Source organism: Silurus meridionalis, chromosome 23, assembly GCF_014805685.1.
Source record: "Silurus meridionalis isolate SWU-2019-XX chromosome 23, ASM1480568v1, whole genome shotgun sequence".
Classification (NCBI taxonomy): Eukaryota; Metazoa; Chordata; class Actinopteri; order Siluriformes; family Siluridae; genus Silurus; species Silurus meridionalis.
The window spans coordinates 12,110,358-12,135,406 of NC_060906.1; the positions used below are offsets into that span (position 1 = coordinate 12,110,358).

The following is a 25,049-nucleotide window of genomic DNA, read 5'->3' on the forward strand; positions in this document are numbered from 1 at the left end:
CAGATAGTAGTTAGAGCTCATGCACTGCCAGTAGCTTGTTGCTGCAATCCCAATTCACTTCAGGTCTCTAGGACAGAGATTTTCAAGACCCTGTAGATTTGCCAAATCTCTGTAGTGACGTATGTGCAGGCAAGGACAAGAAAAACCCTGGACCCTGACACAGAACCCTGGAAGTTTCATGTTACAGGTGAGAGCTTCTTCTTGTGTGTGTGTGTGTGTGTGTGTGTGTGCGTGTGCGTGTGCATGTGCATGTGAGTGAGGAAGTGAATGTGTCAGTCAGCTAGCATTAAAATGTATCCTGTCCCTTGTCATATGCTATTGTTTAACCTGTGCGGAATTATGTATTCAGTGATAACTGTATTATTACAACAAAATTATACATGCAAAATTGGCCTATTGGTTAGTACATGGTTTATCTGCAGATTCTCTGTATGCTCAGTGTTGTTCTGCATTGTTTCCACCCATCTTAAAAAGATGCCAATACTTAGAAAACACTAAATTGCCCCAGGTGTGAAAGCATGCGTGCATGGTGCCATAGCATTGGAGTGTATTCAAGGATTCGGTCCAGTGTCTCCAGGATAGGCTTAGATTTATCTCTGGCCATGATAAAGATGTTACTGAAGATAAGATATTGTTTAAGTGTTGTCAGTTTAATATAGATTGCCAGCTTTGGTGTGGAAGAAACAGTGGTGGATGAAGTAAACAAATCATGCACTTGAGTTAAAGTAGACATACACTAGGTAAAATAATATTTCAGTAAAAGTGCTCCCTTTAAACTTTCACTTGAGTAAAAGTAGAAAAGTATTGGCCTTCAAATCTACTTAGGCTATAATGTTCCTATTATTATTTTTGTTACAAGACTTAATGCAAATAGGGTCACAGGTGTCTCAAGTTAGAGTCAGGAATTTATTCCATCATAAGTTCAAAACAGAGTATATGCTCTACCCTGATTGGTGGCTCGCTGCATGCTTGACCAGTTAAGTTTATATCCACTCATAAATAAAAGTAATGACTGATTTAAAATATTTAAAAGATATGTGACTGCAAAATGTAGTGAAGTTAAAGTCTCCCCAAATGAAAATACTTAAGTAAAGTACAGATACACAAAAAAGCTACTTAAGTACATTAAAAAATTACATTTACTTTGTTACTGTCCACTGTTGAAGACAGTTTCAATTTGGACCTTCATACTATATTGGAAACTTACATTTTGACCAGTGTGTGCAACTGAAGTGTTAAAGAGAACAGCTGAGTCTGGCTAGCATTCTATAATATATGCAGCATTACGTCCATTTGAGGTGAGAAGTCAGGGGTCAGACTCGGAGAGCATCTGAGGTAGATGGTCTCATTTCTATTCCAATCTCTGGCATGACTAAATTGTAGTGATTCAATCCAAATCAACATGGTGATCTAAACTATTGTATTTTAAATTTCTGACACAATTTTTTTTTTTCCGTTGTTGATGTAAGCTGCGAAACTGAGCCAGAGGCACAAATGAAGCAAACGGACAGAAGTGAAATCCTGTGGAAATGTGATATGTTCTGGAGTTTTGGACAGATAAATAAAATGACAACAAAAATGCTGTATTTGCAGTAATGTGTTGTCGTTAATGTTCTCCATGCTCAGGTGATTTTTATGATTTCGGTGTGCAGTTGGCTAAGTTTTGTTTAACTTATTGCATCATTATGTTTTACGCATGCATTATCATCTCTTTATGACCCACAGACAAGATTTGTTGGGGTCTCTTGTTCAACTATTTGCAAAAGAATACAATCTGTATTGAAAAGCAATTTCATTTTTAATTGGGACTTGATCAACTTTTTGGTAAATGTTGCCTATTATTGAAAAAACATGATGAGCCACTTATCAAAAATAATCATTAAATGACATTGAGTATAATTATATAACCATCCATTATACAATATATAATAATAATATTAATAAAATTACTTAATACTCAATAACTGGTGCCTTATTGACTGACAAATGTGTTAGAATATCCAGCTAAGGAAATGCATTTATTTAATTAATTGTAACAGAACGGGGAAAAGAAAAACTCATCCATCTTTAAAAATTTGCTGACTAGAGGCAGGCTACCCAAAGCAGAGAGAATGTATTATTATTATTATTATTATTATTATTATTATTATTATTATTATTATTAATAATAAACCCAACATACTCCTGTGTTGATGCATGTAGCATTAAATAAACTCTTAACCACGTTGTCTTCCACCTTCAGAGGTGAGAAGTAATAAAATACAAATACTAAAGTAGATTTTTCTGATATTAGAACATTACTTCACTATTTATTTTTCAGACAACTTTTTACTTTCACTCATTAAATTTTTTTTTACACAAATATCTTTACTTTCTACTTCTTACAATTTCAAAACAGACTCGTTACTATTCTATTTAGTGACATGATCAATATTTGTTCTTCTCATTGCGTTCCGTTTTCAGCCGATCAACCTATTTCTTGTCATTGCATGGCTGTTTTAATCTACCACTGGTGTATCATTTTCTGCCCATTATGCACCACAGATGTAGAGTAGACTAGTTTATGAAGTTAAAAATGATCATGGCAGAAGGCAACAAGAAGTATGGGACTAATGTGGATAAGGCAGAGGGAGTCAGTGATGTAAACATGACTGAGAACAGAGACATTCCTGATCACGTGATCATCATCATTTTTTCTCTGTGTTCTATATGGTGGTTGTTCAGTCTGGATACATTCATTAGATAACAAAATTTTTAATTCTTTGGTAGTAATATATTAATATGATGTGCCGTCCAGTTTCCAGCATGACAATAAAACTGGTAGTACTAATGTTTGTGCGTGCTGATCCTAGAGCTAGGTCTTGTATCCTAGTATCTTTTTTTATAGAGCGTTTAATATGACTAACATTCCAGCTGGCTGTACTGTGCACCACAGCGCTTCTTTTCCACACTCATAATCACTTATGCTCAAGGAGTGTGACAACAACGTTTTCCAATTCAGTTCAATTCAATTTTATTTGTATAGCACTTTCAATAATTAATATTGTTCCAAGCAGCTTTATAGAATTAAATAGATTGAAAATAGATATTTAGCATATATTTGCATTAAATATTAGTCGTTATAATTTTCTTCTTAAAGAACAAGCCAAAGGCAAGGCAATAAATAACTACCTGAGATGATATGAGGAAGAAACCATAAAGCTTAAACTTAAGAGGAACCACACTCAAAAGGAAAACCATCCTCATCTAGGTGACACTGAATGTCTGTTTATTATAGTTCCATCTTTGTTATCAACTGCTCACTGATGAGTGCTTCAATGATAAAACCGTTCTTGGAAATTCTTGGGTTCTCTGTAGCAAAGCACCCACACAAATTTCAATCCAAATCTGTTCTCATGGGCCGTGAGTTTAAACTTCCACACCAAACTTACATAGGGCTGCTGATATCTAATATTTTAGTAATCGAGTATTCTTACAATTATTCCACCAATTAATAGAGTAATCAGATAAGAAGTACTAAGCCAGGGGTCACCAACGTGATGCCCGCTGGCACCAGGTCGCCCGCAAGGACCACATGAGTCGCCCGCGGGCCGTTTATAAAAATAGTTGTTTCCTACCTTGTTAAATCATTGTTGATAATTATTGTGAGAAATCATTAACATGATCAGTGTCTGCACATAGATCAGGGGTGTCAAACTCAGGGAGCAGGCCAAATCCAACCTGACGTACAATTATATCTGGCCCGCGAGATGATTTTATAAAGATCTATTATTATTGTTATTAATGGCTCGGCGATATGAAGCGCTGATAACACAAACTACAGATCCCATAATTCAGCGCTTCAGCTGCCTTACCAACTGCTAGAATACCTGGGAACATTCCAGCGTCAATCAAGTCAAACTTCTGTTGATGTATTTAACCCTATTGTAAAGTTATTGTGAAGCCCCTCACAATGGCGAAGGGGCTTCAACCGATGGGATTCTGAGTATATGTTTACTGACACTGCCAGTAAACACGTGTGCCTTATTAGTGGAGTGAATGTGGCTGTAATTAAGGAATTGAGTGTGTTCAATAAATGTTCATCCTGTTCAGCCCGCAACCTAAAGTGTGCTTTGAATTTTGGCCCCCTGTGCAATTGAGTTTGACACCCCTGATATAGATGAATATCATTAATTATTAATAATAATATATAATTAAAGGTAAATTGAGCTAATTTTTTATTTCAGAAGTGTGTATCAAAATGGTAGCCCTTCACATTAGTCAGTACTCAAGAAGTAGCTTTTGGTGTTAAAAAAGTTGGTGACCCCTGTACTAAGCAATACTAAATAAGAGAGAAAAAAAATAAGACGGGTCTCTTAAAATGACTTAAAAGTACTTAAAAAATACATTTTTATTGCTGAAATTCAATACAAGAATAATTGTGAAAACTAAACCCATTAAGTGCATTTAATTGCCATATTACATCAAAATACAAATACAGTGGGTTTCAAAAGTCCTTTCAGAGTGGCTGTGTAGAGTAGGTTATGGGAAAATATTTATTTAATAAAACTCTATTATTCTCCGACATGTATGTATTAATTAAATCTCACACAGAATCGTGATGTTTTCTTGTCTCCAGAAAAGCTGCTGAAATTTTCCACGCACTAAATCCGTGTATTTATTGTCCACGCCAGAGGGCCTTTTTATATGCACTGTATATACATAAAAATATAAAAATCTATTTCAAATTACTTTAAAAACGGTACCTGCACTGTACAGTGTTTTCTTTATGTTTTAGTTTGAAATGATCCCAAACTTTGTAAACTTTCTGGAATTTTCTTTGGTCTGAATCTTCTCTTTCTCCTTCATTGTTTTCTCTCAGTTCCTCCATTTTTCATTCTGCAGCATGTTACCTGTCCAGAGTGCTCCAGAGTTTAGCGGGTCGTGCGTCAGTAATAATGGTCCGTGGGAAACACAGTGCGCCATGTGTAGGTAAATGGACTATATTAAGCAATCTTTGTAATCGAATTACTCGAGTTACTCAAGGAATCGTTTAAGCCTTAATCGAATGGATCCTTGGGCTTTTTAACATATGTAATTGGTTGGTATTGTTTACATTTGTGCATGTTTTAAGGAACAGTTGTTTATCACTTTAAAAAACTTTTAATCATTTGCAGTTTATCCTCAACATTACCACATAACAAACATCTTCAGTTTTCAAGAGATCTGTTTACTGTATAGTGTTCTGTTGATGATGGGAACATATGTGCTCATGTGATGTGTGGGTGTTTGAGACAGTAGACTGTGGGTAATCCATTTGATGTGCAATTAATTCTGCATGCTTATTAAAGAAAATGGTGACAGGTCCTTTATCACCTGAGGAAAGCATGACAGGTTGTTCATTTCTCAAGGAAACAAAGATCCGTAAAGACCGTATAAGTGTGTTGGTCAAAGATAAGTGTTTTGTTTTTGGTTTTTTTTGCATCTTGATGTTTATTTTGAAATAATTTGAAATGTAATTTGAAAAATATGCACAAATACTACAACCAGTAATTTTGCCCGACAAATGTTTAAGACTTAAAAACACTGACTTGCCAGTTTATTCATTACACCTACCTTACAATTGCATTTTAATGTAGTTTCAGAGCAGTTTTTTTGTGTTTTTTATTGAGATTGACTGCTTTCCGAATTTGTATGCCTTTATTACACGGCCACTGATTAAATTTTGGTCTAAACATCAAGATCAAATTTTTAAAGCCTGGAATGTTATTTTTGGCATACAAATTTCAAATGAGAAGGGCCAGATTTGTTGGTGGCAGAGGCATCTATGTTGACACTATTATCATTAAGTTCCACTAGCTAATCAAATATACACTCTATGTCTCTGTTTCTCTTTCCCACACTCTCTATTGCTTTCTTTGGCAGAATCATTTTTATTTTCATTCAAAACTGTTTCCTTTTTTTATTTCAAACTGGATTGCGAACAATACTTGCTGCCAAAAACTGTTAGACTCAGATTTGAATCTGAATTCAGTTTGAATCTGTTTGCTCTTTATACTTGACACATTGCTAAGTACAGTACACCACCTAAATAATATCCTAACAGTAGTAGCCCTATTTTGGACTCTTTACACTGATAAATGGTATAAACAGGGGCTAAAATCCATGCAGTATGATAGAAGTATACAATTAAATAGCATTTTTGTTTAACACATGTCATTCAACCAGTAAATGAATTAATAATTAGCCAGTGAATTGAAACAAGTGTATTATATGAGAATTTGCAGTGCTATGGCCAACACTAGAGCTTAACGTCATTAATAATATGTGCACACACTCACTGACACTGTCTAATCCATCTCTTTATTCCACCTACACTTTTTTTTCCATGTCCATAGTCAGTAGTAGGGTTCAAATTTCTGCCCTCAAGTACTGAAGGTGTTAATGTGAGTTTGGAAACATTTCAAACACAAATTACTAATCTCTCTCACTTCTCTCCTTTTAAAACGACCACTCATGCAAAGAACTACAGATAAGAAAGTGGAGTGTCATTCTGTATATTTATCTTCCTGATATATAGTAATTTGAAATAAAAAAATTATACACTATACATTATACATATTGATACGCATGGTTAATAGACCTTAATACACTTTAAATCACTACTGAGTATGTAGTATTCAGATCCAAACCAATATGATTAGATTCTGGCCTTTTAGATTATAAAATTCATTTTTTTTCTATTTCAACCCATACATTAGGGTTGCACAAGCCAGTGCACTCTTAGTGCCAGTCCCAAGTCTGGATTAAAAGGGAGGGTTGCATTAGGAAGGGCCTCCAGCATAAAACGTGCCAAATCAAATATGCGGATCAGGAATCAGAAATTTATACCGGATCGGATGAGGCCCGGGTTACCAACGACCGCCACAGGTATTGTTAGCCAACAGGGTACTGCTGGAAATTGGGCTACTGTTGGCCGAAGGAGGAGAAGAAGAGGAGGAAGACATCTCTAGAGACAGCAGGGAAAGGAAAAGTGTAGGAGAGTGGAGGTTTGGGTGGGCACTTTAAATGTTGGTAAAGGGACCAGTCATAGCTGATATTTTAGCTGATATGATGGAGAGGAGAAAGGTAGATATGTTATGTGTTTAGGAGACCAAGTGGAAATAGAGTAAGGCCAGGACCTCACATTTGAGGTGACTTTAAACTGTTCTTTCACAACAGACATTGTCTCAAAGCAGCTTTACAGAATTTAACAGTTAAGGTGAATGGTGTGCATTTATCCCTGATGAGCAGCCATGGCGACTGTGGCAAGGAAAAACTCCCTTAGATGTTATGAGGAAGAAACTTTGAGAGGAACCAGACTCAAAAAGGGAACCCATCCTCATTTGGGTGAAATCAAGAGTGTGATTATAAATCTTTAAACAATACAGAACACGGGAGAGTGAGAACTAACATGAGCACTGAAATGGAAGATTATGAGTAGTGTTCTTTCTACAGTCTTTTACAGTCATTTGTGGTTATAAACTAGGAGCTACTGAGCAACTCATAAAATAACATTTGCAATCATCATAGATCCAACTCGGCTTCTCCATGCCAGAGCCTTGAAAACACTCAAGGCTCTCCAATGTCCAAAATCATGAATTGGGATCCAATTGGCACTGGTAAGTTTTTAGATGGTTTGGGATCTTTGCGGGGTTGGCATCTACTTCTTTAAAGGTCCACAATCATATGAGGTGAGACATAACTGGGGCTTGAGCAACCTCAGGATGCTGTACTGTACTGAGCATACGGTCTTTATACGCAATTCTAAATACCTCTAATTTAGTTTTCCTCCATTTTCTTTTTAGCGTAGGGGCTGTTCTCTTGAGGGCATGCGTATGACTATTATACTTCTTAGTAGTATGACTACTACTACTTATATTCGTGAGTTGAGGTGCTGGGAGCATTAGGTTCAACCCGGGAATTTACCTGAGACAAGTGAACGTCCGCCCAGGATGTTTCCAGCGCCGCTTTCCGCTCTCACAGCTGTGCATGCTTTGCATGTAGGTCGCAAAACTGTTTTTCCGAAGCTTCTAGAAAGAAGAATAAGATGGTGAAAACTGAAGGAGGAACATTGTAGTATGAGATTCAGGGAAAAGTTCAGACAGAGGCTTGGTGGTGATGAAGAGATGCTGGATGATTGGGCAACTACTGCAGAAGTGATGAGAGAAACAGCTAGAAAGGTACTTGGTGTGACATCTGGAAATAGTAGGGAGGCAAAGAGACGTGGTGGTGGGGTGGATGAGGAAGTGCAGGAGAGCATAAGGAGAAAAAGGTTACCAAAACAGAATTGGGATCGATAAGAATGTTAATGGAGAAGTATAGAGAAGGTCAGAAGGAGCTGCATTGTGTGTTTGTGGATTTAGAAATCGTATGACAAGGTGCAGAGAGAGGAGCTGTAGTATAGTATGAGGAAGTCAGGTGTGTCAGAGAAGTATGTGAGGGTGGTGCAGGACATGTATTGGGACATTGTGACAGCAGTGACGTGTGCAGTAGGAACGACAGACTGGTTCAAGGTGGAGGTTGGACTGCATCAAGGATTGGCTCTGAGCCCTTTCCTATTTGCAGTGGTGATGGACAGGTTGACAGAAGAGGTCAGACAGGAATCTCCTTGGACTATAATGTTTGCAAATGATATTGTGATTTGTGGTAAAAGTAGGGAGCAGGTTGAGAAAAGCCTAGAGAGGTGGAGGTACGCACTGGAGAGAAGGGGAACTTTGGAGGAAGAATTTAAGTCAGTAGGAGTAAGACAGAGTACATGTATGTGAATAAGAGGGAGGGCAGTGGGGTGGTGCAGTTGCAGGGAGAAGAGATAGTAAAAATAGAGGAGTTTATGTACCTGGGGTCAACAGTGCAAAGTAATGGAGAATGTGTTAGAGAAATGAAGAAAGGAGTGCAGGAAGGGTAGAGTGGGTGGAGAAGAGTGGCAGGAGTGATTTGATATAAGGGTATCGAAAAAAGTGAAAAGGAAAAGATTTAGGACTGTGGTGAGACTTGCTATGTCGCATGATTTAGACACAGTGGCATTGACTAAACGACAGAAGGGGGAGCTGGAGGTGGGATGTTGAGGTTTTTCGTTGGGAGTGATGAGGATGGACAGGATTAGAAATAAGTTTATTAGAGGGACAACGCATGTAGGACGTTTTGGAGACAAGGTGAGGGAGGCAAGATTGAGATGGTTTGGACTTGTGCACAGGAGGGAGATGGGGTATATTGGTAGGAGAATGCTGAGGATGGAACCACCAAGAAGGAGGAAAAGAGAAAAATTAAAGAGGATGTGGTGAGGGAAGACATGCTGGTAAAAGAGGCAGATGTAGAGGACAGGGGGGTATGGCGACAGATGATCCGCTGTGGCGACCCCTAATGGGAGCAGCCGAAAGAAGAAGAAGATGAAGTTCTTTCAATTTCAACAGAATCTAGACTTGTGAACTGATGCAGCCATATCAGGGACTGTTGGATACATTTTCTGCTTCGAATTTTCCATTAACACCCCTCTTTACAGCCCCAGTAACAGCTAATTAATTTAGACTTGAATGGCAGATGATCCACACAGCCTAAGCCTATTAGTAACTGGATTTCTTTAGTAAGGAGATATTTATTTAACATTTCCAAAAGCTTTGTAGCTGTCACTTTAGTTTTCTATGAGAGATTCCTCAGGACAGAGATGTTTGTACTTTTCAGGAACTCATTCTGATGAAGCTGCATTTCCTTTTATGGTTAGCTTGAAGACAAAGATTATAAGAGGCTGGTGAGGGAACAATGCTTTATATATAAAAAAACATTTTATGCTACAACATAAAAGATAACAGGAAATAACAGAAACATTAAATGCTAATAACTGGTTTAATATGATGTAGACTTCTATTGCAGTGGAGTAAGTGTCATAAAACACATAGGGACATAATGCTACAGAAAAATAATCAACATTGCCTTAGTAATGCATCACAAGATTATAGTTGTTTTTTCCATCATGTTTTTTGCAGGTTGTGATACAGAACTGCTGTATCACAGTATCCTGTTGTACCCTTGTTAAATATGCTACATTTCTCACATTGTCATTTAATGTCAACACACTTATGTTTAACTTCCTTACGTATTCCCCAGTCCCTTTATACACTCAAGCGTTATCTCTTTGCGGCAGCCCAGGGCTCCGGCGGTGTTTTCAGTTTGATCGCACTGTGGTGTTCATTTCTGCCGAACTCCATGCCGAGCCTCAGAGGGAGAAGTCATTTACGGTGGTGCATATGCTCAGATTTTTTTTAAGTCCTTCTTCTGAACTTCTCTATGATCACAAATTACTCAGGGAACACATTATCTACCTGCACACAAAAAACCCTCCTCCAATCCACCACATAGCCATGTAATGAGTCTGATGTAGCTTTTGAAGAGCAGGCATGTTATTTTCCCTCATGCCCACAGGCTACCCTGCCATGCAAATGATTATGAAATTGAAATTAAAACTATAAATATATTCTGCCTCTCACTCTCTTTTATCACCATCTGCACAAAGTGCATACAAATCAGGCCCAGATCAGGGTCCCAGCTCAGGACTCTACTTTAAAGCTGGGATAATTGCAAATTGAGTATCTAGGTGTGAAATAGGTTCTTCTAAGGGAAATTAAAAATAGGAAGGAGACAAGAAACATTTTACCCTCTCGCACTTTTTTCCGCTTTCCTTTAAGAGATGTTGTTGCTGGTTCAGATGACATGCCTGCAGGCAGTAACAGCAGAACGAGACAAAGCAATAGAGACTTCTCATTTTAAACTGAAACCTCACAGGATGTTTCTGCAAAAGCTAAATGAGATGAAGTCTACTGCTACATTTAAAAACATTTGTCTAAATCCATACACCTGAAGGTTAGGGGTCATACTCAAAGACCTGCCAAGTGTTCTTTGGTTGTCATGAGATTTAAACCTCACAACCTTCTAGTCAGTTTTACAGAATTGCTAAGGTATCACTGCTTCAGAAAGAGCACAGTGGTACAGTGCATTATACTGATCTTACGACTCATATGTATCGTTTAATATGTAACTAAAAGAAATATATGTTCTTAATTTTTTTTGGTAAGGTGGACAGCTGCTTCTGGTGGAAATTTTCATAGGATTCTAAGGTAAAGGTCCTTTTTATTTGTCACATGTACATTACAGCACAGTTCAATTCTTTCATTGCATATTCCAGCGATGTTAGGAAGCTGAGGTCAACGCACAGGGTCATACATGATACAGCACCCCTGGAGTGCAGCCGGGTTAAGGGCCTTGTTCAAGGGCCAACGAGGGGTAGCTTGGTGATACAGGGACTTGACCTTCAGATCAGAGCCTTAACCAATGAGCTATCACTTCCATATGACCTGTCCCATGCATTCATTTATTTAAATTTAAATATATAAAGAAATGTATATAGACATATATATAGACATATAAATATATAGACAAATGTATGTTTGTACAATTATATGGAAATTATATAGACCCTGGTCACACTCTGAGAAGCTGAGAAGATACATGCACAGTGCTTCAATGAGATTCTTTCGTGAATTTTTAGAAGTCCCTTATTGCTTTTAGTTTCCCCTCCATCCAGTTAAAACATTGTGTATGCAAAAGTGTATAATTGTATAAGTGGGGGTAAGTTTTGATTTTGGGAATGCTCCTTCCCTTTTCGCTACACCTTTAAGAGCTTCTGCGTGCCTGAGCTCATAGCTGAAGGTCATTAAAAAGCACGATTTAAAAAAAAAAAAGAAAAAAGCTCTGCGGTCCAATATAGCGCATGCGCACTGCCCCGGGACTCATACACTCTCAGACCGCAATATGGCGAGAATGCCTGGCAGCGGGCACTACTGCTGTGGCGACGACACGACCCCGGTGTCCGGAGAAAGGGAACGGGACTTGGAGGACGGAGAGGACGGAGAGGACGGAGAGATTCAGGAGATCCAGATCACAGTGGACGAGGGTGAAGAGTGCGAGAATAAAGAAAGCGAGTTGGAGCGCAAGAACTGCGAAGGAAGCGAGGAAGCGGTCCTTATGCGAAATATAGACCAGCAGCAAGGGGTGCACGACGTGCGCATGCCAGATGCTGATGAGGAAGATGCGACACATCTGTCTGCTTCGGAGCGCTCGCGTCTGAGCGAGAACACGCGCTTGGCCACGCGTTATGCGGTTCGGATCTTCCGCGAGTATTTAAACGAGACGGCGCAGAGCACGAACTTCGAAAGCATGGACAAGCACGGGCTCTGCAGAGTGCTGCGCGCTTTTTACTCAGAGGCGCGCTCCAAGAGCGGCCAGCTCTACAGCAAGTCGTCGCTGATCAGCATACGCAGCTCGCTCAACCGGTACCTCAACGAGCCGCCTTTCTGCCGCACGCTCGACCTGACCAAGGACCCGGAGCTGCGCAGTGCCAACCTGGCGCTCGCGGCAGTCATACGTCGTCTGGAGGAGCAGGGCGCCGGACCCGTGGTTCAGAAGCAGGCGATCACGCGCGCCGACCTGCGCAGGCTCTACACGTCCGCTGCGTTCAGCGCGCGCACCGCCTTCGGGCTCCTCAATAAAGTCTGGTTCGAGACGTGCATGTACTTCTGCACGAGGGGGCGAGAAAACCAGCGCGAGCTCGAGCAGGGCTCGTTCGGGCTCGCAGCGGACGAGGACGGGAGAAGGTTCGTCTACTTCAAAGCGCTCGGGCCGTACCACAAGTCCCGCTCTTCATCCTGGAGCAGGAAAAGGTCAGACCTGGATGAGGAAAACCTCCCGCGCATGTATGAAACCGGCACGGAGTTTTGCCCTTACGCGAGCTTCGTGAAGTACCTGTCAAAGCGCAATCCCGCGTGCAGGGCTTTTTTCCAGCGTCCGCGCGACCACTGCGGTGAGAACGACGCGACGTGGTACGAGAATAAAGCCGTGGGCAAGAACCTGCTGGGCACGCGCATGCAGATGCTCTCGCGCGCGGCTAAGCTCTCCAAGACCTACACCAACCACTGCATTGGCGCCGTCTCCGTAGCAACGCTTCACAGCGTCGCCGGCATCGGCTCGAAGTTGGCGCCGCTGCCCAGCGCACCGGAAACTCTCAACGGAAGCCTCGAGGCGCGCAAAATGTGCAAGCGTCCTCGGGCGGTGATTGATCCCGCGAGCGTGCCCACGACGGGTTCTTCACCGAAAAGGCTTTGCGCTCGTCCTGGTGCGGAGAACGCGAGCCCTCCGGTCGCGGTCGCGGATTCCGCGTCCCCCGTCGCCCCGACTGCGCTCGAGCACCAAGGGGAACCCGCGCTCGTGCTGTCCGCGCAGGTAATCATTTCAGGTGTAATTCCGAGCGAATGTTTACAACGAGACGAAATCGGTGCAAGTTTTATTGCTCTCAAAATGCAGACTGATGTTTTTTGACTTATAAAGTGTGTTTTTACGGTGCGGCCAGATACTATACCCTATTCGGCATTATTATTATAGACCCTGCTGGTCACGTGGTCACGCAGGGATCACCCGTCCTAAGAGACACATTTGGGTACATGTGCATGAGTCCCTCATTAGCAACCTGAGCAGCTTCAGTAAGTGTTTGACTTGAAAAATCAATGAAAGTCAGGTTTAGTGTGAGCGTTTGCCATTACTGTTCCTCTCTCACAGAAACTATGCTCATAAAACTGTTTAAAAAACAAGGTGTCATCTGTTTGTGCTCATGTTCATAATATCTCTCAAAGCATCATTGTATAAAAATGCATTTAATGTTTCCTTTCGAAATCCATTAAACACCTAAATAAACTAATCAAATGCTTTGTGGTCTCATCCTTGTCTCATCTCTGATCAATCAGAAATATTTGTCTGACAAATATTTCAAGTCTTCTGTCATTTGGTTGTGGGATTCATTTATGCGTTTGTAGCTCACTCTCTATTGCTGTGCTTGTTTCAGTGATGCCTCATTTTATCTTCACAGCATGAAAGTTGGCATGGTTAAGGGTTGCAGATGATATGTTAAAGATCCAATAACTTTTGAAAAGATAGAAGTGCTCTAGCATTTCTTCCACTCGTCACGAGTGTCTTATTCAGCATAAAAATACAAGAAGAAATTCTGGAACGTGGATGAAATTAAAAATGAAGAATGAATTTAAGAGAAGTGCGCTGTATGAATTGTTTAAGCACTGTGGCGATACAGCAGAATCAGCAAGAAAAGAGTGCCATTTCTCCAAACACACAACAACAGATTATTGATGCAGTTCAGCATGTGCTGTATAATATCTTTTGTTTTATAAAATTATAATTGTCAAGCATTTCTAATTAAAATCATTACCATATACAGTATTACTAAGGTTCCCCTTAGTAAAGAATTTATCCTTTTACTTAAGGAAAGTTTCAAGCCTTGTAGGTGTGCCATGTCAAAGCTTTGAACATTTTCACGTCATTTTCCAGTCAGAAGATATCAATTGTATTAGACACACACACACAAAAATAAAACACTTACACCTGTACACATTCCTTAAAAAAAAAAGGGTTATCCTCTAATTTTCTAAATCACATTGAAGTTTGTATTCACATTATTTGTGTAGTTTCCCCAATGTTTCACAGTGTGTATAAATAAATGTTGACCACTGATTTCGCTCATATCTTTTGTACAGTGCAAACAAATTGTCTCAAAGCTGGAACATATGCTAGGGACAGAAGTTGTGGCTCTGCTGCAATAATTATATTATCTTCATTATCTGCTAGTACAGAATGTAGTATTCTTTGCTAAACTAGTAGTGTTTCCATTGATTAGTATAATATATGGTTTATGTTTTTTTTTTCTTGTTTTATTTTTTAGCACACTCATTTATCAGGACTGTGACCTACATTCAGCACTGTCCTCATACCACATAAATGCATGAGCTATTTAGTTGTACTGGACATCCAGTTCACTCCCACAGGAACACACTGACTGCCCCTGGGGCGTCTCTATCCAACTGTTTCCTTCTCTGATGGTGCCCTCTCTCTAATACATGCAAATAATGATCTAAACACACAAAAACAGATCAATGCTAACATGGTTAAAATATACTAGATTTATACACAAAGTATTGTTCATACCTTGCTCTTGTATGTGTCTGGACCTCAGGAGCATTGCAGTAGCGTGGCCATGTCAACACGACCTTGTTTGGCACAGTCTCCAGTCTCTCCAGTGAGTACAGCTGGCATCCCAACACCAGCCCAGCTGACCAAGGGGAACGCTCCGGTACACATCGATGTGGGAGGACAGATGTACACCAGCAGTCTCGCTACGCTCACTAAATACCCCGAATCTCGGTAAGATACAGACACTTTTTTAAAACCAAAGACAGTATTTATCAGCATTGTGTAGATTGTAGATACCTAAATTGTTTCGTTTGTACATCAAAATTAGGATTGAGAGTATACACGATGAAGTTTAAGAGATACCAAACCATTTAATTAAGCTGCACTTGCATGTCGTTAAAACTTGGCTTTAGTGCTTGGGCCATACCACTAGTTGTGATTTATATAAGTACAATATTTTTTTAGTTACACTGTACTTTAATACTGTCAAGTATTTGTCACTGGAAATCCAGTGATTATTTGCATGTTTCACATATGTCTGGCTGAAGGAGTTCATGACCAGAGGTTTGGTGGGTAAAGTGACAATAACAAGATATCCTCAAAAAAATCAAGATTGGAGGTTGTCAAACTTAATAAGCAAATGCATTATTCTACTCTATAGTGACTTATTAATTATTAATTACAAAGCTTAGAGTTAACAACAAAGTCATCCAACATACAATTCTAGCAGATTGCGGTTTCACATATACTTCTGTTCATCTGTATTTGATTCAGCAAGTGTGTTTCCCTTCACTGTTTTTACAGTCTATGAGGTGCTCATTGAAGAGCTATAATCATTAACTATATCCAAGCACACAAATCATCTAAAACTAACCTCTACAACAAGGCATCGGAATAGGGAAACAATGTTTCCTATTTTTCTGGTTTCTGAAATTATTTTACCTCACATTTTGTGGGTAGCATGGATTACATCTATATCGTTTTATTCCTAAAACAAATACTTCATAAACTTGGTCTTTTTTGTGGGCATCACCTAACGTAGATCAGCTGTGACATGCATGCATTGTTATAATTTATCAACATACATGAAGGGAATCAGCTTCTGAAATAAGAAGTAGGAGGAGCCTCAGCCTCAGGAAAAATCAATGATAATGATTGTGGTGGAGTAGAAGAGAAACTGACAGTGGTGGACAGTAACAAAGTAAATGAAATTCATTACTGTACTTAAGTAGTGTTTTTACGCGTATCTGTATTTTATATTGACGTCACATCAGTAAGGAGAGCTTAACCCAAACTAAAATTATGGATGACAAAAAAATGTAGAAACCCTCAGGAGAGCAATTCAGAAAAAATAGGAAAAAAATAGGGGGTAAACGTGCAGAAGATAAAGGTCCTCATCTTGTTATGAGGATAGTAAAGGATAATACATTTCATGAAATTGGCTAATAACTGTATATCACTTAGGTTATACTGTGTTGCCTGCTATGCTTTTACATAGAGCAACAGTATGTCTTTTAGCTGCATAACATTATTATTTATATAGTTTATCATAATGTGTGTTGCAACAAAACAATTACAACGTAACTAGTCAAATTGGAAAGTACTTAGCACTTATTGGTTTTATTACCTTTAACTGAGGTAACGTCATAAAGGTTTCCTGTGATTGTTCAGTACAGCTTAAACAACTAATTTAAAAGATAAATATTACAAGGATATCGATGTTGTATGTATCTTATAGCTACAATTAGCCAAGGAGTTGTATGGTGCTTGGTTCTATGAGTTTGATAAATTGTGCACAATGACGTGTATTTAATTGTGCAATAAAAGCATTTAGAGTGATATTTATACATGAAAGCAAGCTCTCAAAATGTATCCAAATTTGTGGACTGCTCTGGGAATATGTCTTACTCATATAGTCATGGTAGTTGAAGCAGAGAGGTGTTTTTTAAAGCTGAAACTAATCAATTGGGGAGACGTTGGGTCATGGGTCATGGGTCATGGTTCACCTTGGGGGCCTCAATCAAGCTCGAAACACCATTGCTTCTTAGTGATATCTACTTAACACTACAGTTCAGCATCAGTTCAACATCAAGCAGAACATTTTGAAAGTAATAAAAGATGGAAGAAACTCCCGACTCTAACTTGCCACAGCACCCGTGGCCTTATTTGCACAATTTATTTTAAGTAGCTGAAAAGGTTTTGGGCTCATGATCACTTATTAGATATCAATCAATGTTTAACTCATTAATATCATTCTATTAATAGATTGATGTACTAAAAGTAACATTTGAGTCTTTTCACATATTTGATTAAGCAACAGTCTTGACAAAAAGGATAATAATACATTATAGCCATAATTAATAATAGTGCTTAAGGATACTTAAGTACATTTAAAAGCAAATACAGTACTTTTGTACTTATAATCAAGTCAAAGTTTAAAGGGACCACTTTTTCTGGAAATCAGTAACATTAGATGTATCCATTCCTGTCATTCCCTGTGTGTGTGTGTGTGTGTGTGTGTGTGTGTGTGTGTGTGTGTGTGTGTGTGTGTGTGTGTGTCTGTGTGTGTGTGTCTGTGTGTGTTTGTCTTGTCTATGCTTATTATCCTGCTGACCAGTACACTTCTGCAATGCCAGGGAGTGTTAAAGTCTCCTGGCTGCTGACTGAGACAAACATCAAAGAAGAGAGCCTGCAGCACTGGGTCTCCATCTTTTTCTTTCATAAAGCCTTAAAACTGCTCATACATACTGACACAAAACTATACAGCCTTCCACAACGTTTCATTTTCACACATAGGCTCATGCAGCTTTACACAGTCTTGTATAGTTTCAGGAGTACAATTCTTTAACACTGTCTTTAATACAGTCTTACATTGACTCTGCCACACAGATACACACAGTCTCAGTATTGCATCATTTTACACACTATTATACAAACAGTGTCATACAGTCTATCACAATATTATACAGATTCAGAGTAATGAATTCATACATCGTTTAGGCATAACATTCTGACATTGTAACATTCTGAACAGTGAAAGGAATAACATGGATTGTCTCTTAAGATAAGATAAGATAAGATAAACCTTTATTCGTCCCACAGTGGGAAAATTTCTATGTTACAGCAGCAAGACAAAGAAATAAAAATAGATGCAAATATATATATATATATATATATATATATATATATATATATATATATATATATATATATATATATAAAAGAAGAATATACTAAAAAAATAAAAACAGAAATAAAAATAAATAATAATAATAATAATAACAACAAAGAAATAAAAATAAATGCAAATATCTGAAAAATAATATACATATACTACAATACCAGTATATATACAGTACAATGTAACAATACAAATAGGAAAAAACTAAAGTACGCTTTTCAAGTCATATTTTAAGGTAGTATTGCACGTAAATTGCGGGTAATATTGCACATAATATTGTACCTGATTCGTGTAATAATATTTCACACAGATAATGTTATTGCACAGCTTAAAAAGTAATAGCAGTGTTGTATGGTGGTGACTGGTTTTACTGGGAACAGCTTTGGTTGTACAGTCTAATAGCAGCAGGGAGAAAAGACCTTCTGTATCGCTCCTTCAGACACTTAGGATGTATCAGTCTGTCACTAAAAGAGCTGCTCAGCGATGTAACGGTTTCATACAGGGGGTGGGAGGCGTTCTGCAGCAATGATGATAGTTTTGCTACCATCCTCCTTTCTCCCACCTCCTCTACAGTGTCCAGGGGAATCCCCAGGACTGAGCTGGCCTTCCTGATCAGCTTGTCTAGTCTCTTCCTGTCTGCAGTAGATATGCTGCTGCCCCAGCAGACCACTCCATAGAATATGGCTGAGGCCACCACAGAGTCAAAAAAGGTCTTCAGTAGCTCTCCCTGTACTCCAAAAGACCTTAGTCTCCTCAGCAGAAAGAGTCTGCTCTGCCCTTTCTTGTAGATTGCCTCAGTGTTGTTTGTCCAGTCCAGTTTGTAGTTTAGGTGAACACCCAGGTATTTGTAAGAGTCCACTCTCTTCATCATGGCACCTGTTAGTGCGTGGGAAATATTAGGCAGCATTGAACATTTTGTCTTCAGATTTGATGTGTTAAAAGCAGGAAACAAGGGCAGAGCATCTACAAAACCAGCTCTTGTGGGCTGTTGCCGGTTTGCAGTGGTCAGTATCTATCAAAAGTGGTCCAAGAAAGGAACAGTGGTGAATCGGTGACAGCATGTGAGGAGCAAAGGCTGGCCCGTGTGGTCCGATGAAACAGACGAAATCCTGTAGCTCAAATTGCTAAAGAGGGGTTAATGCTGTTAATGTTCGACAGGTCAGAACTGTTTTGGCAGGAAAAGCGGGACCAACATAATATTAGGCAGGTGGTCATAATGTTATGCCTGATCGATGTATAGTGTCACACAATATTATAATGTTATGCACTCTCTCACAATACACAGACTTACACAGTGCCATAAAGTCTTACGCTGCCACACAATATTGTACAGATTCACAAAGTGTCATACACTCGCTCACAATATACAGACTGACACAGTGTCATGAAGTCATACACTCTCACACAGTATTACATTTACACACAATATAAAACACTTACACAGTGTCATCAACCATATTAAACACATTTAGGATTAATTAAAATGCTTATTGCACCCAGGTCTCCTCACTCTATAACAGTACCTGACTTTACTAACAAGCCCTATTGCAGAATTAATACAAATCTAGTGGAACATCTTCCCAGAAGAGTGCAGGTTTTATATTGTGGGGTTAAAATGTTGAATGTTTATAAAGCACATACAAATGGCCACAAACGTTTGTCCATGTCAAGATGGGACAGTGAGTGTGGTTTTAGAAAAGTGTATTCTTGATAAGGACATATGTAGTAGTGGTTTATTTTACTCCTGCATACATGTATAGCTTTGTCAACAGTGTTGAGCTTAAACAAACTAACGCCCCCAGTAATGCTACTCTCCTACTCATAAATGCTATGACTCATGATGGTGTGTGTTTGTGTATGCATACTCTCAGGCACTTGCAGAGCTTCACGTGCCTCTATTGCATCTGTAGAGCATGAGGTGCATTGTAAGGCTGACCTGTTAATAGACACATACGTAACACATATGCATATACACAGGGGAACTAATATGCACACCCACTGGTGTCCTCTACAGAAGCTTTTTTTTTACATCCTCACACGTAACCTCAGATTTCATCTATTTTTCTCTTTTCTATTTCTCTCTTGTTCTTATGCACAGGATTGGTCGATTGTTTGATGGTACAGAGCCCATCGTGCTAGACAGCCTAAAGCAGCATTATTTCATCGATCGAGACGGTCATATGTTTCGCTACATCCTTAACTTTCTCAGGACTTCCAAATTGCTGGTCCCAGATGACTTTAAGGTGTGTTTGATTATTCCTCTAGTCCTGTATATGTGTTTATTTCTAATTAATGCTATTCCTAGCTACATGTATCCACTGCTTACTTCAGTACAGCTAGTGAACTTGTTAATTCATCTATTTTTTTGATATTGTGATTTAAAGTTTAGTGGATAATCCCGTGTACGTATATTACTGGGGTGTATCCATAATCTGAATGCATTATTCAGAATGAACAGAAAATGTTTTAAAAATTATTTATATAGAAACAAACAGGAGGAAATATTTTTTTTGAAAGCTTGACCAGAATATAGTTAACTGAGTATAGAGGGTATAAGGCAAGAGGTGTGCATAAGTACTGGGATCATGTGACCAAACTAATTTTGTGTTTAAAATTCATTAGAAAATGTCACATACATATAAGAACACTAACAAGTGTTAAGTGTAAAGATAACATGTGCAAGATGTACATTTTCATCGATCAGGCAAAACATTATGACATTATGATCTGTGAAGTGAATAACAATAATTATTTCTTCATCATGGGACCTGTTAGTGGGTGTGATATATATCAGGCAACAGGTGAACATTTTGTCCTCAAAGTTGATCCAAGAAAGGAACCGTGGTGTATCGGCGTCAGGGTCATGGGTGGCCAAGGCTCATTGATGCAGGTGGGGAGTGAAGGCTGGTCTGTGCGGTCTGATCCAAAAGATGAGCTCCTGTAGCTCAAATTGTAAGAACTGTATTTCCAGCAAAAGGAGACCAACACAATATTAGGAAGGTGGTCCTACAAGTAATGCCTGGTCAGTAGTTATAACGTTATGCCTGGTCGGTGTACATGCATAATAAAAAGGACATTTTTACATTTGGCAGATGCCCTTATCGAGAGCATCTTAAAGTTTTTTAGTTATATTGCTAAATAACTGAGAGTTAAGAGGTTTGTACAAGGGATCAGCAGGGGAGGCTTAGTGGTGCTGGGATTTGAACCCATGACCTTACAATCAGAAGTCTAATATCTTATCCACTGAGCTACCACTTCCTCACCACATACTGAAACAGGTCAGAATTTTTACTTCTGGTAATAAAAAGTATTATTTTTCTATTTTTCTATGTGTTTGAGCAGGATTACTGTCTGCTGTATGAGGAGGCACAGTATTTTCAGCTGCAGCCACTGCAAGTTGAGCTTGAGCGCTGGTGTTCAGAACGAGACTCAGGGTGTGTGTCACGCTCATGCGAATGTGTGGTGATGCGTGTGGCTCCTGACCTGGGCGAAAGAATCACTTTGAGTGGAGATAAGGCTCTCATCGAAGACATTTTCCCTGAAATTGGAGATGTCATGTGCAATTCAGTCAACGCAGGATGGAACTATGATTCCACTCATATCATCCGGTTCCCTCTTAACGGATACTGCCATCTAAATTCTGTACAAGTAGGTTGAACATATTTTACATGCAGCATACACTTGAGCTTTATAATGTTGTCTAGGCTAAAACACTGACTACATTTTTACTAAAATATCAAGTGGTGCCAAAATACATTTAGGAAAATATATATTTTTCAATTCAATTCAATTATATTGACAAACAAAAAGCATGCATTAGAAAATTCATGTTATATATACAGTTATACTTCCTACCTAACTGCACAGTTTTACATTAAGTTTATTTGATTAAACATACAATGTCTTCTGTTTTGTACTACTTTCATTTTCATGGGGTTTTTTTTACAATTAAACAAACTTGTTAGACACAAATATTAATTTAAAATCACACTTTTGGATGGACGGACGGACGGACAGACAGATATTTTGTAGTCAGCTTACCCGTTCATCCCAAAGGTGTTCAATAGGATTGAGGTCAGAGCTCTAGAGCAGGCCACTCAAGATCTTCCACTGCAACCCATGTAAACCATATCTTCATGGAGTTGGCTTTGTGCACAGGGACTTCATCATGCTTAAACAGGTTTGGGTCTACTAGTTCAAGTGAAGGGAGAATTTAATGCTACAACATCCAAACACATGTCTGGGTGCCTCTAACACTGTGGTAAGATTTTATTCAAGAACCGCATATGAATGGAAACATCAGGTGTCCCCAATACTTTATTAATTCATTGGTAAAAAAACTGATAAAATAATATAAATAAAATTACTTATGTATAGACCTAAGGTCAAAGGGCTGATCCAATTTAAACCAATCTAAGTGAAATTTGTATCCTCTTTTGTCTTCTTAATATCCTGTTATTGTAGAATAATAATAATAATGAGTGTGTGTGTGTGTGTGTGTGTGTGTGTGTGTGTGTGTGTGTGTGTGTGTGGTGTGAGGTTCTGGAGCGGCTCCAGCAGAAGGGATTTGAAATTGCTGCATCGTGTGGAGGTGGTGTGGACTCATCCCAGTTTAGCGAATATGTTCTACGAAGAGAGATCAAGCAAGTTCGAAGTGACGTCCTTACATCAGTCATTCAAATTAAACAGGAACCATTGGACTAGTGGGAAATTACTTCCACTTTTTGTTTTAAAGGAAAGGCCATAATCTTTCAAGTATATACAATTGGTATATACAATAATCAACTTTTCAATGTTGACATGCAAAAAAAATAGAATAGATCGGTAATATCCCACTACAACAAGGCAAAGAGTTGTTCAACTTTTTGACCTTTGATTACCAGATTCATCTCCTCCTGTCTCAGCAAAAGAGCAAAAACTCAAAAGCTACCCCCCTTCCAGGCCTCTGTGTGTTTATGCAATCATTTTAATATTCTTAGATGAAGGATCTCTAAACAATTTTTTCAAATGATGTTATCAGAAATCACTGCACATACACAAAAGCACAAAATAAAGAAATATGCAAATTATTTTTATTCTAGTCTCTCTGTGTTTGGAAATTATAATTTGAAAAGGTTTTTGTATGTTGAAGCAAATGAAGAAAATTGGTTAATCAAAAGAAAATCATTTTCCTTTCATTCGTAAAGTGTTTTCACAAAATATAAAGCTATTCAGGGATTACCTCATGACCAGAGTAGGGAAACAAATATGTAAATAATGTTTTGGTGAGGTGGCTTTTGATCAGTTAGACCGAATTTAAATAAAATTTGTTTATTGTAAAATAAAAATGTTTCTTTTTTGTTCGTTTGTTTGTTTGTTTGTTTGTTTTATATATAAAACCTCTGTGACATATGTGCCGAATGGCCTGCATGGTTTGAGTATTTTATGATCTCCAAAACTAATCTCATGGGATTTTCACTCTCAACATTCTCTAGAGTTTGGTGCAAAATGGTGCAAAAAACTTTGAGCAAATGGCAGTACTGTGAGCAGAAACACTTATTGATAAGATTTGCCAGGAAAGAAAATAACAACTAAGCATTTTTACAACCATGTTTAGCAGAGAAACAGCATGCACAAAACATCAATCCATGAGGTGGATGGGCTACAGCAGCAAAAGACTACATCCAGAACTGGGATCTCAGGCCATCATGGACAACGACTGATCAAAACTGGACAGCCGAAGATTAGAAAAACAATCACCTAGTCAATCATTCAAGTCTTCGACTGTATGGTTACAGCAAGTCAGTGCCCATGTGCTGCCTCAGATTCTTGTTCTTGACTGAGAGGAGAGAAACCTGCTGTTGTAGGCCAACCACCTGATTGTTTGATATGTTATGCAAAGTGTTCATGTGAATCAGACTCTTTCAGATAAGTCCTTTCTGACCTTACTCACAACAACCTTACTCATTAATTGGCTGTTAATGAAATGCTCAGCCAGCCCATCTTTCACCAACCATTATGCCACTTCAGAGAGATCAATTTAAATGAGCCGGTGTGCACGTGTTCCTAATAAACTGACAGGGTGAGTATACCTTATAGTATTTTATAATGCGTTTATGGTTTTATGTTTAGAAAGAGACTTCATAACTTAAAACTGCTGTAAAAGGGAACAGTTTTAATTTGAGCAGATTATATATCTACAGAAGTCATAAAAGGCATTATAATGCTAAAGTGGCCGGTGAGTGTATATATATATATATATATATATATATATATATATATATATATATATATATATATATATAACCACTGGCAAAAAGTATGGAATCACCCCTCTCAGAAGATGTTCATTCAAATGTTTAATTGTGGAGAAAAAAAAATTCCTCAGCTTTGTGTTATTCCATATTTTTTTCCTCTGTTTGATCTGTAAAAACAGTTGTAATTGACTATAGTTATCTTTCTTTGTTTTGTTTTTTTTAAGTGTTTTATACAGCCAGAAGTTTTGATTGTTGAGTGAAAATTGTTTTGTGGCATATATGTGCTTGTTTTTTCTACACAATTAAACATTTGAATGAACATCTTCTGAGAGGGTGATACCATAATTTTTGCCAGGGTTGTATATATATATATATATATATATATATATATATATATATATATATATATATATATATATATATATGCATTTTTTTTGTCTTGTTCATGTATTAATTTTCTCGACATAACAAAAGTTATTTTCTGGAAATCATGACATTTTCTCCCTATACAAAAACGACAAAAAATATTATAATGCATGGCCTCTTAGGACTTCCGTAAATCTCAGCTGATTGGTGGTGGTTGATTCAGA

At 38.4% G+C, this 25,049-nt stretch overlaps 1 protein-coding gene across 2 annotated transcripts; it reads left to right on the forward strand.

The window, feature by feature from the left end:
- Positions 1–23,592, forward strand: kctd1 (potassium channel tetramerization domain containing 1). Of its 2 annotated transcripts, none has more exons than XM_046835676.1 (5): positions 1–187; positions 15,086–15,273; positions 20,322–20,466; positions 21,566–21,871; positions 22,763–23,592. In XM_046835676.1, exons 1-5 carry the CDS (start codon positions 122–124, stop codon positions 22,925–22,927), a joined length of 870 nt encoding a protein of 289 aa, XP_046691632.1. In that variant the 5' UTR covers positions 1–121; the 3' UTR covers positions 22,928–23,592. The 2 variants fall into 2 exon arrangements, with proteins under 2 accessions (XP_046691632.1, XP_046691631.1); XM_046835675.1 differs by lacking the exon at positions 1–187 and adding an exon at positions 11,798–13,290.
- The last annotated feature ends 1,457 nt before the right edge of the window (positions 23,593–25,049 follow it).

Bases quoted from the DNA above. Each gene is read 5' to 3' on its own strand.
- kctd1 (XM_046835675.1), top strand. From the start codon at position 11,824: ATGGCGAGAATGCCTGGCAGCGGGCACTACTGCTGTGGCGACGACACG. The intron at 13,291-15,085 runs GTAATCATTTCA...TCTGGACCTCAG, and splicing joins CGCTCGTGCTGTCCGCGCAG to GAGCATTGCAGTAGCGTGGC. The intron at 20,467-21,565 runs GTGTGTTTGATT...GTGTTTGAGCAG, and splicing joins TGGTCCCAGATGACTTTAAG to GATTACTGTCTGCTGTATGA.